This window comes from Gopherus evgoodei, chromosome 4, assembly GCF_007399415.2.
Source record: "Gopherus evgoodei ecotype Sinaloan lineage chromosome 4, rGopEvg1_v1.p, whole genome shotgun sequence".
Classification (NCBI taxonomy): Eukaryota; Metazoa; Chordata; order Testudines; family Testudinidae; genus Gopherus; species Gopherus evgoodei.
Window position 1 is genome coordinate 146,116,969 of NC_044325.1, and position 17,003 is coordinate 146,133,971.

General features: G+C 44.4%; 1 protein-coding gene across 1 annotated transcript; it reads right to left on the bottom strand.

Annotated features, from left to right (window-relative positions):
• Window positions 1-593: 593 nt before the first annotated feature.
• On the bottom strand, window positions 594-5,160 carry LOC115651626 (adenosine receptor A3-like). Its single transcript, XM_030562719.1, has 2 exons — window positions 4,371-5,160; window positions 594-1,874 (listed from the first exon to the last, which is right to left on the bottom strand). The coding sequence occupies exons 1-2, from the start codon at window positions 4,718-4,720 to the stop codon at window positions 1,256-1,258; spliced, it is 969 nt and encodes a 322-aa protein (XP_030418579.1). The 5' UTR covers window positions 4,721-5,160; the 3' UTR covers window positions 594-1,255.
• Between the last annotated feature and the right edge of the window lie 11,843 nt (window positions 5,161-17,003).

A 17,003-nucleotide genomic window follows, 5' to 3' on the forward strand; every position in this document is an offset into this window, starting at 1 on the left:
TTCTACTAATCCTGCTACCTTTGTATTCCTGGTGAAGCCTTTCTCTCCAGCACATGTAGAATGAGTGAGCAGACTACTCAGAGCCTATATTTCTCCCAGAGCCTGTTAATGCAGCAGGGTTATCGGTTTGTTTAGGTTATGTGAGTATAATTTACCCAGATAATTCAATAGCCATTCTTTATTTATGACCACGGCTTTGTGTGATTCTTCCTGGGGGTACCCAGGACTGTGAGGCACCTTGCAATCATCTGCCCTTAGTGTAAGGAAGCCTTCTCTGTGCCTGCTGGGGGTGAGCTCCCCAACTTCACTGGCCATGGGCAACATAATTGCTCCCCTCTAGGCCTTGCAGGCCCTGCTGTCATTCTGCAGGTTAGCAACAGGCACTCTCCAACCTCTGAACATCTCCCTGGAGTGACTAGCCACTGGACACTCACAGTATTCACAGATTTGCTGCTTCCAAAGAAATGGTACAAGCCAATTTACCAGTCCCACTTCAGAGCTCCACTCTGCTGAACACACAGCACTGAGATTTGTTTATAGTTAAATCAAATACAAGTTTATTTAACAAAGCATAACAATTTGAGTAGAAGCAAGTAGAAATATTGGAAACAAATGGTTCCATTAAGAATAAAATCATAGCATGCATTTTAGAGCCTAGACTTAATTATCAAAATATTCTCCTGGCTAGTAGAGTATTGCTCATCCAAAAATCCTTGCAGCACTTTGCAGCCAGGCTGGCTGTGACCCCTCCCTTGCACGAGATATGCATGCTGTCAGTTTGCCTCCAAGGTGAAGGTTTCAGTGTGTCCCTTTGCACACCAAGATTTGTCTTTATTTATAAGCAGGACACTCTCCTGCTGTGTTTTCTTCCTATAAATTTCCTCTCGTAGATTTTCACAGTCTCTTAATTAGCACCTGTCTCAATATGCAAATAGGCATACATTGTGAGATACGCACTACACAATACACAAACGACCAGACAGGGAGATATTACCACTTGTCTGAAAGGGACATTACCGAGGTATATGATCTGCTTTGACTCCATGACCTTAAGAACATTATTTTCAATATAGATACATAACTCCTTATATATTATCCATCTATACATATTGCAATGGTTATGGTGACCAGTGGGCTACTGGCTCTCGGTAGAGACTTCATTTACCATCCTTTGGTGAATTATTATACATATATGTGACCCAAGGAATCCCTGTAAAATCTTATGTGTGTCCCCTGGACCCTCTGCCAGTTGGCATCAAGGGGTCACTGGGTTGCACTCTGATGTTTTCTCCATGCTAGGACTGACAGGCTTTGGACTCATGCACAGGACATGGGTTCTTAAAATAAGAGTATAAGTGTCTTTGAACTTCTTTATCTTGCAAGCATAGACAATGGGGTTCATGACTGAATTGGAGTGAGATAGCAGAATGCTCATGTACCACAGATGCCGCGGGATGAGACAGTTGGGACAGAAATGTGTGATACAGTTTAGAATGGACAAAGGCAGCCAACAAATCGCAAACAAGAAGAGGACGAGGGCCAAAGATTTGGCCGCCTTGAATTCCTTCCCATAAAACACTCCTGCATTTGTGTTTGTTGCACTTTGACTTAGTTTTGTGCGGATAATGTAGAAGATCTCGATGTATAGAGCACACATGAGGATCAGAGGGATGAGGATCCAGGCAAAGAAGCTGAAATACACCATATAGTCCATTCTCATCACAGAGGCGAATTGACACTTGAGTTTACTGTGCCTTTCTGTGCCAATCCTTTGATTCCATCCGAATATGGGGACAAATCCTGCCAGCAAGGACAATAGCCAGCAAATTCCAAGAACCACCCAAATTCTTCTCTTTGTGGTGATTATTCTGTACCTGAAAAACACCAACCCTGTTAGATGTGATTCTTTGGTGACAATGAAGCAGCATCCAAATGCTCATGCTTTCAAGGGCTGTAGGTTCATTTGTGGCTGACTTGAGTTCTCGTCTGTCTTTTGGGCAAAGTATCTTATTGCCAGTACTTTGTACTATATGTGAAATGATTAACTAGTTTTAACCAAGTCTGTTTCTTACCATTTGGCCTGCTTTGGATAGCTGCATTTCTGGTCTGGTGCTGATCTCAGCGTGTCTGAGGCAAGGATATAATTGGCATTACCAACAGCTGATTCTGCTGGCTACCTTCCAGCTTTCCTTTAAGGACCTCTCCATTCATATTGTAATTTACACTATTCCTCCAGACTATACTATTTCTCTACTCTTGGAACCTTTTGATGTAGGGCCTTTGCTCAAAGAAATATGACCTGATGTATTAATTTAGATGGGAAAAAAAGAAACCCAACAGTCAAAGGTGTTAAACTGACCCAGTCACTGCCCAATATTAAACAAGGTTCAGGCTTTGGTAAAGAGAGACCTCAGCCTGCTTAGCAACACGGCAAACACACTATTGAAAGTCTTTTAAACTTTTTTATTAACCATTCAGAAAAGAATTCAAAAACAGTGAAAGCCTTTGAAATGTAAAGCATTGTCAGGCTTTCATTTTACCAACATCCTGACCCTTTCCTTTTCACTGGAGTGAATTTTGAGAAAGAATCCCTTTCCCCCTTCCCATCTGACAATATCTTAGGTGGTAATAACTGTCGTTTTGGGATAAGAGAAGGTGTTAGTTATGATGGGCTGGATCTGTCATAGATGCTGTTAAACTTCAGTCTCACTTCCCAGAGGACAATACAAAACAAACACGCACAAAGGGGGATAGAAAAGAACGGCAAAGATAGAAAATGCAACTTCTGTCTCTGGTGTTGACTCTCACTGCCGAGACCTGACAAACTTGTACCAGTGTTGGTCTTTTGTGGGCATTGCTTTTAGCTGCCTCTTTCTGGTCACAGGCTTACACCAGTCTTGTAAAATAGACAGTCTTGGCTGGTTGAGCCAGACTCTTAAACAGAAGACAAAAGAAGAAACATGGGAAAGAGAAGAAATCAGGGTGCGGAAAGAAAAGGACATCTTGGGGAGCGGTGAGGTATGTCAAAGTCTTACATCCTAGATGGTGTTCAGGGTTTAGTGAGAGCTGATGGAGGTAGCGCGATGTTATCTGGGTCCCTTTCTCATGGCCCGATTTGGTCACAACATCTGTCAGGATTAGTATGAAGGAAGTCCGGGGACCCAGGAGACAGCAGGGCAGGCAGCCATCATGGTGAAGCTCACTCCTAACCCTTCTTTCATCTTTTAGTCAGACAGTGTCACAGCAGCCAGCTTTCCCCCCACCCCCTCAATGTCCTAGACCTAATTTCTGACCCACCAATTTTGGTTCATTGATTACTGGTCCCACACTTCTCTTGTTTACCAGGCATAATCTTAACAAGGTCCTTAATTATATCTGTAGGTTTTTTAGTTTAGACTTATGCAGTTTTTCTGTCTCCCCATACACATATGTTGTTACAGGTCCTGGTGATATTTTATGAACTTTCACTCGCTTCTTAAAGTTGACCTCACAATTAAGGTAAATGTAGACCCAATTATGACACCAGGACCATGTACTGTCTGACCCTGTGCCATGTTGTTGTTGTTTTTGAGGGAAGGGGAGTGTTTTATGCATGCACTTGGCCACTCAAGTTATAGAAAAAAGGTGTGTTTTTATAAAATCCTCTTATTAGAACTTGCTGTTCATTCTGTGCCCCTTTCTCATTTTGACCCAGTGCTGTTGTTGATGGGAGTATTTGAAGTGACTAGCCCCAAAATAAGCAAACACAGAAATAATATAAAAATCAGGTCACGCACTCAACAAAATGACTGAAGGATGAAATCATATTTCACCATGATCCCAGCAGCTCTCTGATGCCTATGGGCAATTCAATAATAATACTTATTTTTCATATTGTAGTAGCACTTAGGGTCCCCAAACAGAGTCAGGACTCCACTGTGCTAGCTGCAGTACAAACACAGAGCTACGAGATAGTCCCTGCCCCCAAAGAATGGCTCTTAAATTGATTTTACAAAGAGAGAATCTTTCTCTTTTTCAAACATACATTTAAAGTGAGTTTACTGCTTCAGAAACTTGCCTGATTAGAAACCACTTCAAAAGATGGGGGAGCAGGGAGCATCTGTCAACACAGAACCATAAAAATGTAGGACTGGAAGTGATCTCAAAAGGTCATTTAGTCTGTCCCCCAATCCTGAGGCAGGGTAGAGTAAAACCTCAGTATTGCAGGGCAGGTGTGAGATAGTGGGTATGAGCATTAGGGGAGAGGGAGGAGCGTGCATCTAGGTCTGAGCTGGAGTGTGGAGACCCGGAGGAACGTTAGAGCATTAATTGAACTTCCATGTAATATGAACAATAACTTGAAAATGCAACAACTAAACAGACTGACTCACCTGGTGGGCAGCTTCACTCTCAGGTACCTGTCGATCGCTATAGCCAGGAGAGACAAGATGGAGGCATTAGTGAAAACCACCAACAGGCAGCACATGAAGAGACAGGAGTAGAAGTGGATGACGACTCCCAGGCTCACCACGATGGCCAGCGGCATGACGAGGATGCCCACAGCTATATCGGCCAGCGCCAGGGAGACAATGAAGTAGAAGGTATTTGTCTGAAAAGCTGGGTTCAGCTTCACCACCCAGATGACCAGGATGTTGCCCACGGTCGCAGATATCCCAATAACAGACTCGATTGTGATGTAAACGGCATCCAGGCTGCTTAGAGTCAAGCTACTGTTTGTCATGGCGAATAGCAGAGTGCCTCCTCTGCAGGCTCAAGGGCAGGAAGGAAGGAGGAAGATGCCAACACGAACAAGCTTGAATGGGATTTTTCTTTCACAATGACAGTAAAACTCAGCTCTCTCAGTGACTTTCCTCACAATAACTACAGAACTGTGCAGAACTTTACGTTCCCATGGAATCATGCAGTTAACTGGCTGTTACCCCTCCATAGCATTGTACAAGAATAAATGGCACCTGGATATCCACGCCATGTAATCCTCTCTTGTGATTTCTCCTTGTTAATGCCAGAATGTCTCTGTGGCTCCTTCAATCTCCTTTAAGCTCTCTGGACATTTCTTTTGAAGTGGTCTGAAATCTTGTAGCAACCCAGCCAAAAACCTACCTGCCTTCACTTGCTCTAGCTGTTGTCACTTCCCAATGACTCTATATTAGAGCTGTGAACACTTTCTTTTTTCAGAATTACCCATGTCAAATCAACCCCATGTGACTCTAGATAAGCAAATTCTGCTCTTCTTAGGAAGTGAAGCAGTGAAGAGGAAGTCACCAGAATGTTCTGTTTGATTGCAGCTCCCCATTTGACTTTCAGCTCCCTATGTGTTAATCTTCAACTAAACCTCTGAATGGGCGGGGGGGGGGCAGCTATCTTGGAGATCCCCGACCCGCACTGCTGACCTTCTGAAACAGCTGTGCACCTTGGGACACTGCTGTGACTAGGATGGTCCTGTCATAATGCAGAGGCAAAGCCTTTTCCATGGAAGGCCCTGGGCTGTGGAATTCATTAGTGCTAGACATCAGAATGAGTTCAAGCCTCATCATATTCAGAGAACAATGCACAGTTCTTTCAGTTCTTCAGATTCTTAGTCTGCACTGTCACCATGGTATGTAGGTGCAGGAAGTTATCTCCCCACCATGAAACTGCTGAAGAATGAGCCAGCGCTGTTCATGGATAGAGGAAAGAAGTGATGAGAAAAGGCAGCATGGAATTAGGAAAGAGAAAGAGAGAATAACTAAACTAAGCTGAAAGTATCAGAGTTTGTTATGGGAAAGCATTTGTGTGACCCTTAAATTTGTATTTCATGGTAACTGAGTTCTCAGAAATACAGATAGGCACATGTTACCCCAGAATAGGCAAATAGAAACCACAGAAGAAAGGCAGAATGGCAAGATGAAAACAATGATAAATTCCAAACTTTTATCCAGGTTCCAAAAGTGCCCTGTAAAAAACAGAAATGCAGCCCAAGTGATTCTGCTATGTCAGGGTCCACCCTTGAGCTCCTTTCCGGTGCCCTCTGACCCCACTACCAAGCCTGACCTTTCGCTGCTTGCGTTGTAATGGTCTATATTATATTGCTCACTCATCAGGGGAATAACTTTGTCGTCCTAATGTAAATAATAAATGATGCTATAATAAAAAGAATGGCATGAAACATAATCTTTGGAAGGCAACGTGGAAAATGTTCACTTCCTTAAATGACTGTTGTCTCGAAGCTGACATAGCTTGGCACCAGAACCCATGTTGTGGAAGTGAAATCAACCCAGAATCTTAAGTGGTATGAAAACTCCAGGCGGGGGAGGGGGAGGGGGAGATAAAAAGAAAAAGCAAAGATACTTCTGCACAGTGTGCTTAATAAAAACAGACACTGGGCCAAATTGGTCCTGGGTGTAACCTCACAGAAATCAGTGGCATCACTCCTCATTGACCCAGGTGTAATTCAGAGGAGAACTCTGCTTAGTGAAATTACAGTCGACATGATGATCATTAATCTGGCTGTTATCTGTTGCATTGGGATGTGACTGAGGTTAGCTAGGGCTCTGGTTCAAAGCCCACCAAAGCCAATGGAGCAGGTCCCTAGTGAACACCAGGCATATCCAGTCCATTGACATCAATAGATTTAGGCTCAGGCCCTTGTGGACTGGGGAAACATACCTTTGAATGAAGCTACTTACGCTGAGAATAAGCCTCATTCAAAGACACAGTCCTGGCTTGCAATGAACACATACAAGAAGTCAAAGCACACATTATCTAGCCATACTATCTGTGTGCTCCTAGAGCGTGGACTCTACTCTGGCAATGAGAAAGCGGAGGGCAAGGAGGAATTAGCTTATAAATAAACACAGCAAGCATCCAAATCTGCAGAAATTCCCATGTCCAGCCGTCTGCAGAACAATCAGCAATTTCAGCTAGAACAGTTTTCCCCGATCCAGGAGGGCAGCATAGATACATGTTTCGCTCACCTGCCCAGCTATAAGTAAAACTGAGTACGGACAAACCCACACTCCTCTTTGTCTGCTGAGAATGACCTCGTCTCATGTTATTTTATGCTGCAGTATGCTGCATTCAGCAGCTTGATATGGATAGATGTGTGTGTGTGTGTGTGTGTGTGTGTGTGTGTGTGTGTGTGTGTGTGTGTGTGTGCACGCACATGTAGGATAGACTGTGAAACAACCAGGGTGCTGAAGGAAGGGTGTGCATGAATGCATGATGTGTGAACACATGTTGGGTACTCACACATATGGGTTATTTGTTACATTTGTTTCCTGGCAACACTAAAGTTATGCATGGTCCAGAGAAGTATGTTACAGAGCAGGGGCTAGTGCTACTAATTTGAGAAGATTATTTGAAAACACAGCCGGAAGAGGAAACCCTCCTATTCAGAGATACTTGACACAACTACATCTTCTTCTTCTCCCACTATCTGTGACCAGATAAGAGTATTTACCACATTCTGTATTCAGCAGAGCCACTAGCACTCCCTCCAACCCTTTTGGCCACAGCAAATACACTGGGATCTCATGTTCAGCTGATTATCCACTATGACCCCTAAGTCTTTTTCAGAGTCACTGCTTCCCAGAATGGAGTCTCCTAGCCTATAAGTAAGACTGACATTCTTTGTTCCCTACTTTATTACTTTACATTTGGCCAAATTGAAACACATATTGTTTGCTTGCAGCCAGCTTATCAAGTGATCCAGACTGTTCTGTATCAGTGACCTGTCCTCTTCATTATTTACCATTCCCCCAATCTTTGAGTCATCTGCAAGCTTTATCAGTGATGATTTCATATTTTCTTCCAGGTCACTGATCAAAATGTTAAAATAGTGTAGGGTCAGGAACTGATCTCTGCAGGACCCCACTAGAAACACACCCATTCGATGATGACTTTCCGTTTACATTTTGAGACCTATCAGTTAGCCAGGTATTAATCCATTTAATGTGTGCCATATTAATTTGATACCTTTCTAGTTTTCTAATCAAAATGTCATGCAATACTAAGTCAAATGCCTTATAAATATATTACATCTCCACCATTACCTTTATCAACCAAACTTGTAATCTCATCAAAAATATATCAAGTTAGTTTGACAGGATGCATTTTCCATAAACCCATGTTGATTGGCATTAATTATATTACCCTCCTTTAATTTTTATTAATCAGATACCATAGCAGCTGTTCCATTAATTTGCCCAGGATTGAAATCAAGCTGATAGGCCTATAATTTCCTGGGTCTTCCTGTTTAAATATTTTTAAATATTTGCACAATATTAGCTTTCTAGTCCCCTGGAGCTTCCCCAGTGTTTCAAGATTTATTGAAAATCAGCATTAATGATCCAGTGCCTTCCTCGGCTCTCTCTTTTAAAACTCTCAGATACAAGTTAGCTAGACCTGCTGATTTTTAAAAATGTCTAACTGTCTAAAATTATAATAGCTGCTGCGTAACGTCCTCCTGAGTTACTGTTGGAACGGAAAGTATATCATCTCTGTCATCCGATATGAATACATCATCAGGCTTTTCCTAAATACAGAACAGAAAATGTATTGAACAATCCTGCTTTTTCTGCATTATTATTGACAGGTCTACCAGTGCCATCTAATAACAGATCAATGCCATTGTTAGGATTCTTTTTGTCCTAATATACTTAAAAGACTCCTCATTTTCCCTTACTCTTCACGCCCTAGATTTCTCCCTGTGACCTTCTGTTTCCCTTATCAGTTTTCTATCATTCCAAACTTCTAGTATATATTCATTGCTTTATATTCATTGCCATCAACTTCTCCTTTTTCCTATGTGTTATATATTATTTTGGCGGGGTTGGTTGATTTTTTTTAACATCGTCGTTACCTCTCTCAGCTGTGGGATGGTGTACTTTGGGGTATCTAGTGAAATATTCTTAAATACTTCCCAATGATCATTCACATTTTTCTGTTCAAATCCTTTACCATTTGATTTGCCTCATAATTGTTTTCAGCTTTGTGAAATTGGCTCTTTTAAAGCACCAAGTAGATATATTACTGGTATGGACTTTATTTCTGTTTGCACACAACAAATGTGATCAAGCAACCCCTGGGCATTTTTAGGTCTGTGAGTAATTCCTCATGATCTGTCAAGATGAGGTCTAGTATAGAATTCCCCCATGTAGGAGGCAACACTTTTCTGAGTTAGGAAATTTTCATCGATAATGTTTAGAAATTGTGAGGACGTTTTAGTCCTGGCAGCATGAGACTTCCAGCATGTCACTCAGTCTGAAGTCCCCCACCTCTCACACTGAATAGAACCACAAGGACTGTTGCACTAGTGGAGAGAGGATAAAATGGGGCCCAGCTAAGAATATCCCATCCTCTGGACACTCTCCTAGATCCAGAACTGTACATAGGAGACCCCCCTCAATGTGGGGCCACTAGGAGGTGCTTCCCTTAACCTCTGCCATGTGGTCTGAGGAGAAAACTGCAGAAAGAAGCCAGCCGGAGCCCAGCGGGCGGGAGCAGAACCAGCCAAGAAGGTTCTGAGAACTTTCTACAGTTCTGATTGTGTTTTTTCTGTCCTCTGCTGAATGGCTGTTTGCTCCAGGCCTCCCAGTCTCTTCACCCCATACCTAACTACCCTTCTGACCCTTTTCTCACCTGTCCTGTCTCCTTCCTGTTTCTTCCCTTTTCTTTCCATTTAGCGGTTTCCCTCCTTAGTAAACTCACCCCCCAAAATAAAATCTTGTGGAACTGATATGCTGTTTGCTGCCATCACACTGTTCACTCTGCTGGTGTGTTCTGCACCTTCCCCCACCCCCTGGCTTGTTGGTTTATTTAGATTGTAGGCGCTTCAGGGAAGGGACCAGCTACTACTGTATAATTCTGTCTGTACAGCACCTGACACCAGAGGCCCCATTCTTGGCAGGTCCTTAGGCACGCCTGTGATAAACACGATTAATAACAAGAACAGCCTCACTAAGCTATATCTACACCACACACTTTAGTTGATGCATCTTTTGAGAGCTGATAAAGCTGCTGCAGCTAGTGTGTCACTTGTGCATGTGCACACTTGGCTCCTTGCACTGGCACAGTGTGTACTCAGCAAGAGCACTTGTGTCTGTGCACAGAGCGGTGCAGCTGGGATAGGCTGTATCCCAGTGTGCGACTCACCACCATCCAGAGCCCTGTCTTTTGGGAAACGCTGACAATGTATGGTGGGACAGCAGTGAATCACACAGGGATACCCTCCTTTTCCTCCTTGCTGTTAATGGCAGGGGTCTCTGTCTCAGGCCCCACAGAGGTATCCACAGTGCTTGTGACGTCTCTGCCAAGTGCGGCATGCAGCTTGTTGTAAAAGCAACAGGTCTTCAGCTCAGCACCAGATAAACAGTTGGCTTCCTTGGCCTAATGATATGTTTCCACACTTCCTTCACTGTCAAGTGGCATTGCTGGTGGTCCCTGTCATACTCCTTTGCCGGCCTCTACGGTGCAATCTTTTTGTAAATGTACACGTTTCTGCAGCTGGGCTGTAGCTGTGCCATCTCCCTGTAGGCACAGGAGATCTTGACAGGAGTGCGTCTGGAGCATGGAGCCAGCACGCAACCAAGGAACTGCTGGGCAGGCTCACCAAGGTGGGCAATCAGGAAAAGGCATTTCAAAAATCCACAGGTGCATTAGAGTGGGGGAAGGAATGGCTTCTGGGCCCCACGATCCCTGGGCAGTGGAGTTCACCTTTCTGACCAGAGCAGTCACTGCTAGGCATTATGGGACAATTGTTGGAGGATTGTTGGGGCAATATAGGTCATGCAGTGCCTACACTCTCACTACATTGACCTCATTAGGTCAATCCTGGCTCAGTGCCATTTGGGGAGGTGGTGTTACTGTGTCTCTCACATCAGTCGGAGACAAATTTGAATGTAGACTTATGCACAAATAGGTCGATGCAAGGCAGTTTACTGGTTTCTCTATCTGGCATACAGCAAAGCTACACTGAGTTGATTAGACTGAAGAGTAGGGGGGAAGGTATAAGTCCAATCAACTCAGGGTTGCTTTGCTGTATGCCAGATAGGGAATCTGAGTGAGAAGACTGGAGTTTAACTAAGACCTTGGGGAACCGAGTGAAAGAGGTCTTGGGGGAACCCTGACACTTATGTCGACATAACTTTGTAATGTACCCCAGGCCTAATGATATGGGAGTAGTTGGAGTAGTAGGAAATAGCTCAGACTAAGCCATGCTTTTCTAAATCCCACTGTCTGGACTAGCAGTTATTTGTACATTCTTGGATACTGTGGCCGAGGTAGTAGGGTAATAGGTTTAGGTACTGATAATTGAATATGGAACTTTTCATCTGTAGGCCATCAGCTCAGACCTGTGCCAGGTTAGAATCATAGGACAAGAAGGGACCTTGAGAGGACATCTAGTCCAATCCCCTGCACTCAAGGCAGGACTGAGTATTACCTAGACCATCCCTGACAAGTGTTTGTCCAGCCTGCTCTTAAAAATCTCAAATGATGGAGATTCCACAACCTCCTTGGGCAATTTATTCTAGTGCTTAACCACTCTGACAGTTAGGAAGTTTTTCCTAATGTCCAACCTAAACTACCCTTGCAGCAATTTAAGTGCATTGCTTAAGCCCAGAGGTTAAGGAGAACAATTTTTGTCCCTCTTCCTTGTAACAACATTTTATGTATTTGAAAACTGTTATCATGTCCCCTCTCAGTCTTCTCTTCTCCAGACGAAACAAACCCCATTTTTTTCAATCTTCCCTCATAGGTCATGTTTTCTAGACCTTTAATCATTTTTGTTGCTCTTCTCTGGACTTTCTCCAATTTGTCCACATCTTTCCTGAAATGTGATGCCCAGAACTGGTAACAATACTCCAGTTGAGGCCTAATCAGCATGGAGTAGGCCTCAACTGGAGTATTGTGTCCAGTAATGAGTGCAAGTTTTTACCAACTTATCATAGGTGCAACCACAAAGCAGAGGAGAGAGAAACGTCTCCTGGAAAGAAACATTTTACTTTCCTAGTGGTTACTTTACTCACAGCCCTCTGTTAAAATAGGGCTCTTCAGCAACACTTGGATTCTTAACACACACTCTTCCCTCCACCCCAAACCAATTCAGGTGTATTTCGACTTGGTTTTGGTTCAGGCCCATCTTAGTTTAAAAAATGTTTTCTGTATGATCTGGGCCCTGTGTATTCCTTGGCAGCAGACTATGACATGGAATCCATCATATTCCACAGAATAGTGTTACAAAGTCTCAGTTTCCATTGAAAAAATTGTGCTTACAGCAGAGAAGAAACCCTTGAAAATATGAACCAAACATCTTCCTGAGTCTGCAGACAGCTTGAAACAATTGCTCTGAGAGGGGTAACTCATCCTATTCATTTCTGTGGGGTATCCTTCAGTTTCAGAGTAACTAACATTTTGTCAGCAATGTGCAGTGTTCCACCGGAGAGCCAGCTAATGTGCTTTACTCACAATCAAAACTAGCTCCCTGGTCACTATAAACCACAACTGGTTCCTCTCCAGCTTCACAGACCTTCACAGCAACTGCCTCACAGGAGGTCAGCATTGTTAACTCCAAAAGCCATGCCAAGCTGAACACTGAAAATGTGGGGCCACTGTTCAATACACTGACATGCATGTTCATATAAGTAACATTAGAACCCACTCCCACACAGGGTGGTGCTCTGTCTTCCTCCACTGGTGACTCAGCTGAGGTTGAGAGACACGTGGGTGGTGGGTATCATAGGCTGGGGGAGGCTTAGCCTCACCAAACAGCCAGGCGTGGCCTGGTCCATGTTCCATGCCCAGTCTCCTCCTGCTTCCTGTTCTGCGGGCGGCTCTTCCCCTGTGCCATGGCCCTGGCTCAGGCTGGGTTTGGTGCTGGAGTCTCTTCATCCTCCCAGCACTCTGGGGATGTGTGTGAAGGAGGGGGCTGGCAGGGCTGCGGGGGGGGAGCAAGTGGGGCAATTTGCCCCAGGCCCTGGGCCCCACAGGGGCTCCCACGAGAATATAGTATTCTCTAGTATTGCAACTTTTTTTTATGGAAGGGGCCCGTGAAATTGCTTTGCCCCAGGCCCCCTGAATCCTGTGGGTGGCCCTCAGGGCTGGGGCTGCACTACCTGCTCTCCTGGCACTCTGGGGCTAGGGCCATGCTGACTGGGGCTGAGCGGCTGCTGGGGCTGTGCTGACTGCCCTCCTGGCGCTTCAGGGCTGGGTCTACACTGCTGGCCTACCCAGCACTCCAGGGCTGAGAGTATTAGCCTGGGGCAGGGGCCAGCAGCTGCGATGGGGGGTCTGGCCTCCAGCAGTGGTGGGATGGTGCAGAAGGAGTGGGGTTGGGGACTAGCCTTCTCAAGCCAGCAATTCATGCTCCACCTATGATTTATGAGCCTGCTGCAGCTCTAGCTAACAGAGCTAGGTCTTTTAGCGTGGGCAATAGAGGCTTATGTATTTGGATGTAGCCGTCCCAAATTTGTTTCTGGCTGTTGCTGACCCACCCAGGTGCATGGTGTAACAATTACCTCATTCACTTCCTACCTGCTACCCCAGAATGCTGCGGACTCTTGCCACAGAGTTGAGATCCAGCTTACTGGGGAGTATCTGGGAGGTTATGTGCACAACATATAGATACAGTCAGCCGATTCCTGTGCTCCCAGCAAGCTCAGCCCAACCCAGATGGCATTCTAGGATAGTGGGGGAGCATGGCGTTTTTGTGCTGAGATTCAATCAACAGGAGGCCATGACATCGTGCAAGCCTTTACCGAGCTACTCTGCAGCAAAATAGGGTTAAGAGACAACGTTATCAGATTGTCTGTAACTGCTTCCAAATCTAGCAGATACCTGGTAGGAAGCCCCCTTCACACGCATGGAGCTGCAATGCAGAGAGAAGCATTTTAGAAGCCAATAGATAAGGAAGGTTGGTGGGCTGGAGTCAGATCAGTCTTTGAGTGGAGGAGTTATTACTTAGCCAAACCTGAGTTAAAGGTTTTTTGATTTATGAGCTACAAGAATAAACCCCACTCACTTTCCTTCTGCAAGTTTCAGAGGGGTAGCCGTGTTAGTCTGGATCTGTAAAAAGCAACAAAGAATCCTGTTGCGTCTTATAGACTAACAGATGTATTGGAGCATGAGCTTTCGTGGGTGAATACCCACTTCATCAGATGCATGGGTATTCACCCATGAAAGCTCATGCTCCAATATGTCTGTCTGTTAGTCTAGAAGGTGCCACAGGACTCTTCATAGCTTTTTCCTTCTGCAGTGTCACAGCTTCCTGAAGCTCATGCATTTTTGTATTTTGAAGACACTAGGATCTAGAACTCATGTTTAAGCAGGTGCTACTGCCCCCCCATCCCACCCCACCCCAGCCAACTCTCAGCCCCTTCTGGGGACAGGTTCAATAACAGCAGAACTACGAATGTCTCCGAATGACCCCCTGGGTGGTCTTGTTTAATCAAGTCTCACACAAATAGTTTTCCGGTATTCACTGTTGTTGTATGTCGTCACTAGGATATTAGAGAAACAAGGTGGGTGAGGAGCCATTGAAAACTACTCTCAAAGTGTGGTTTTCCAGCCAGTTGTGTATCCACTTTACACCAGGTTCATCTAGGCTATATTTCTCTAGTTGTTCATAAGGAGGTCATGTCAGACAGTATCAAAAGCCTTACTAAAGTCAACATATATGACATCTATTGCTTTAGGAAACTTAATACCCTTATGTCCCTTTGCATTCCCTCCGCCTCCCCTCTTCCCCCCATCCCCGCAAGCACACACACACACTCGAGCAACTCAAGCTTTACCACTCGTTCACACATCAGCATATTCATGAAAGGAGAGAGGAGGAAGAAGGAAGCTGCTCTGTGTTCTGGCCTGGAGCCAGATGCATCTCTAGTTTCATTGTAACGGGCAGTGGGGTTGATGTAAAATTATTGAAAATAGTAAAGATTATTTGTTTCTAATTTTTTTTAATCAACATGTTAATAAACCCTGTACCCAGTTCAATGCTTTTCTATCAAAGCGAGGTGTGCTCCACAAATACCACAGACTGGCAGATGTGTCGGAAAGAACAAGGTCTGAGATGGGATGTAGTCTGAAACATGCAGTCTGGAACGCTCAAGCACAGCTCCTACAAAGTGTCTGCTCCAATAGTCCTGGATTCAGAGGTTGCTGGAAGCCTGGTTTACCTCGTCTCACTGGTTGCTGAGCCCTGGATGTAGGGGAATCTTTGATCTCTAAAGGATGGTGCCCACTACATTAGGATTTACATTTTCACAAGTAGTCACTGATTTGGGTGACTCAGGTTTTTGGTACCCAGCTTGAGACTGGACACCAAAGCACCAATTTAGGCTGGATTTTGAAAACTGCCAAGCACCCAAAAGTCCAGTTACTGTCAATAGGAGATGCAGATTCAGAGCACTTCATTGTCAAGGGCCTAGATATCAGAAGTTGGTCCTTCAAAATTTAGACAGCACTTTTGAAAATTTGGCCCCAAATCCCAGACCTTGCATATTGCTTAGACTTGCTAATCAGTGGCCAGCACAGAATGACTCTACACAACTAGCAATATGGGCTGAGATTTTCAAAGCTGTCTAGGGGATTTGGACACTTAATGAGAATTAGATATCCAGATCCCTTAGGTAGTTTTGAAGAATCTCAGCCATGAACTGTACAGCGTGAGGCTATTTTCCACCAGTCCATCCAAAGCATCTGTTAATCTCACAGCTGATCAAGGAATGGAAAAAGAACTCGTTAAACTAATTTTAAAAAAAAATTATGGGCACTCTTTCTGAAAAACAGCCATAAGATGGCAGCACTTTCCTGAATCAAACCAACCTGAAGAAAAACTGCTGAACTTTAGTTCATTTGCAAATTTGACACCATCTGCTTAAACAAAGAAAGACTGTGAGTGGTTAGTCAGCTACAAAAGCAGTTTCTCCTCCCTTGGTGTTCACACCTCAACTGCTAGGAGAAGGCCTCATCCTCCCTGATTGAACTAACCTCATTATCTCTAGACGAATTCTTGCCTGCTTATTTATACCTGCCTCTGGAAATTTCCACCACATGCATCTGAGGAAGTGAGTATTCACCCACAAAAGCTCATGCTCCAATACGTCTGTTAGTCTATAAGGTGTAAGGACTTTTTGTCGCTTTTTACAGATCCAGACTAACACGGTGACCCCTTTGATACTGGAGAGACAATGTCTTCTATGAGTTTCATGAGTTGATTAACACCAGTGCTAGCAGAGGGAATTATGGTATAAAGAGTCAGACCTGTTCAGTTTGTCTTCCCCTTCCGTGGATGTTCAGTATCTAAAGTGGCAATTAAATCTTCAAAGGTTCCCTTTGCTGGGATGTCTATAAAAAAACTGGGCAATGGTTAGACGGATGGTGGGCTGGGACTGCTGCTTATCACACTAGCCAGTTCTGTCTCTTCATGCTGCCCCCGCCTGTCTGTTGAACTCCCCCTGTCCTCTCCTCTTGCACTTAGATCATCAGCACTTTGGGGAAGGGGCTGTGGTTTTGTTCTGTGTTTGCACAGCACCTAACACAATGAGGTCCTGTTCTGTGCCTGGGGCTCCGGGGCATTATGGTAATACAAATAAATAAGAAGAATTAGCAATTCTGAGGCATGCGATGGAAAATAATAAAATCCACCCTTTCCATCTCGATCATGGGCCAAAATTCCTCCAGGGTGTTGTCTGTTGACTCCAGCAGGTTGTCACAAGGGCTGACTTTGGCCCTGGATGTCATTTTCACGTCCGTACCCGTCCTTCCTTTAAGAGTGCTCTCTTTTGTCTTCTCAATTCTATTTAAGGCAACTGCTCCTTAAGGCAGTGAAGCTACGAAGAATTGTCCTGGTATTTTGCCAATGAGCGAATGTTGTTCTGCATGTGAAGCTACTAGCGAACGTTACAAAAGCCCAACCCTGGCCCTGTCAGATTTCTCCTTTCAGAGTTAAAAAGTAATAAGGTATCTGGTGAGTGAAACAGAACTGAGTGGAGTCCAACATCTGAACTGGAAAGGTGGGGGTGCAC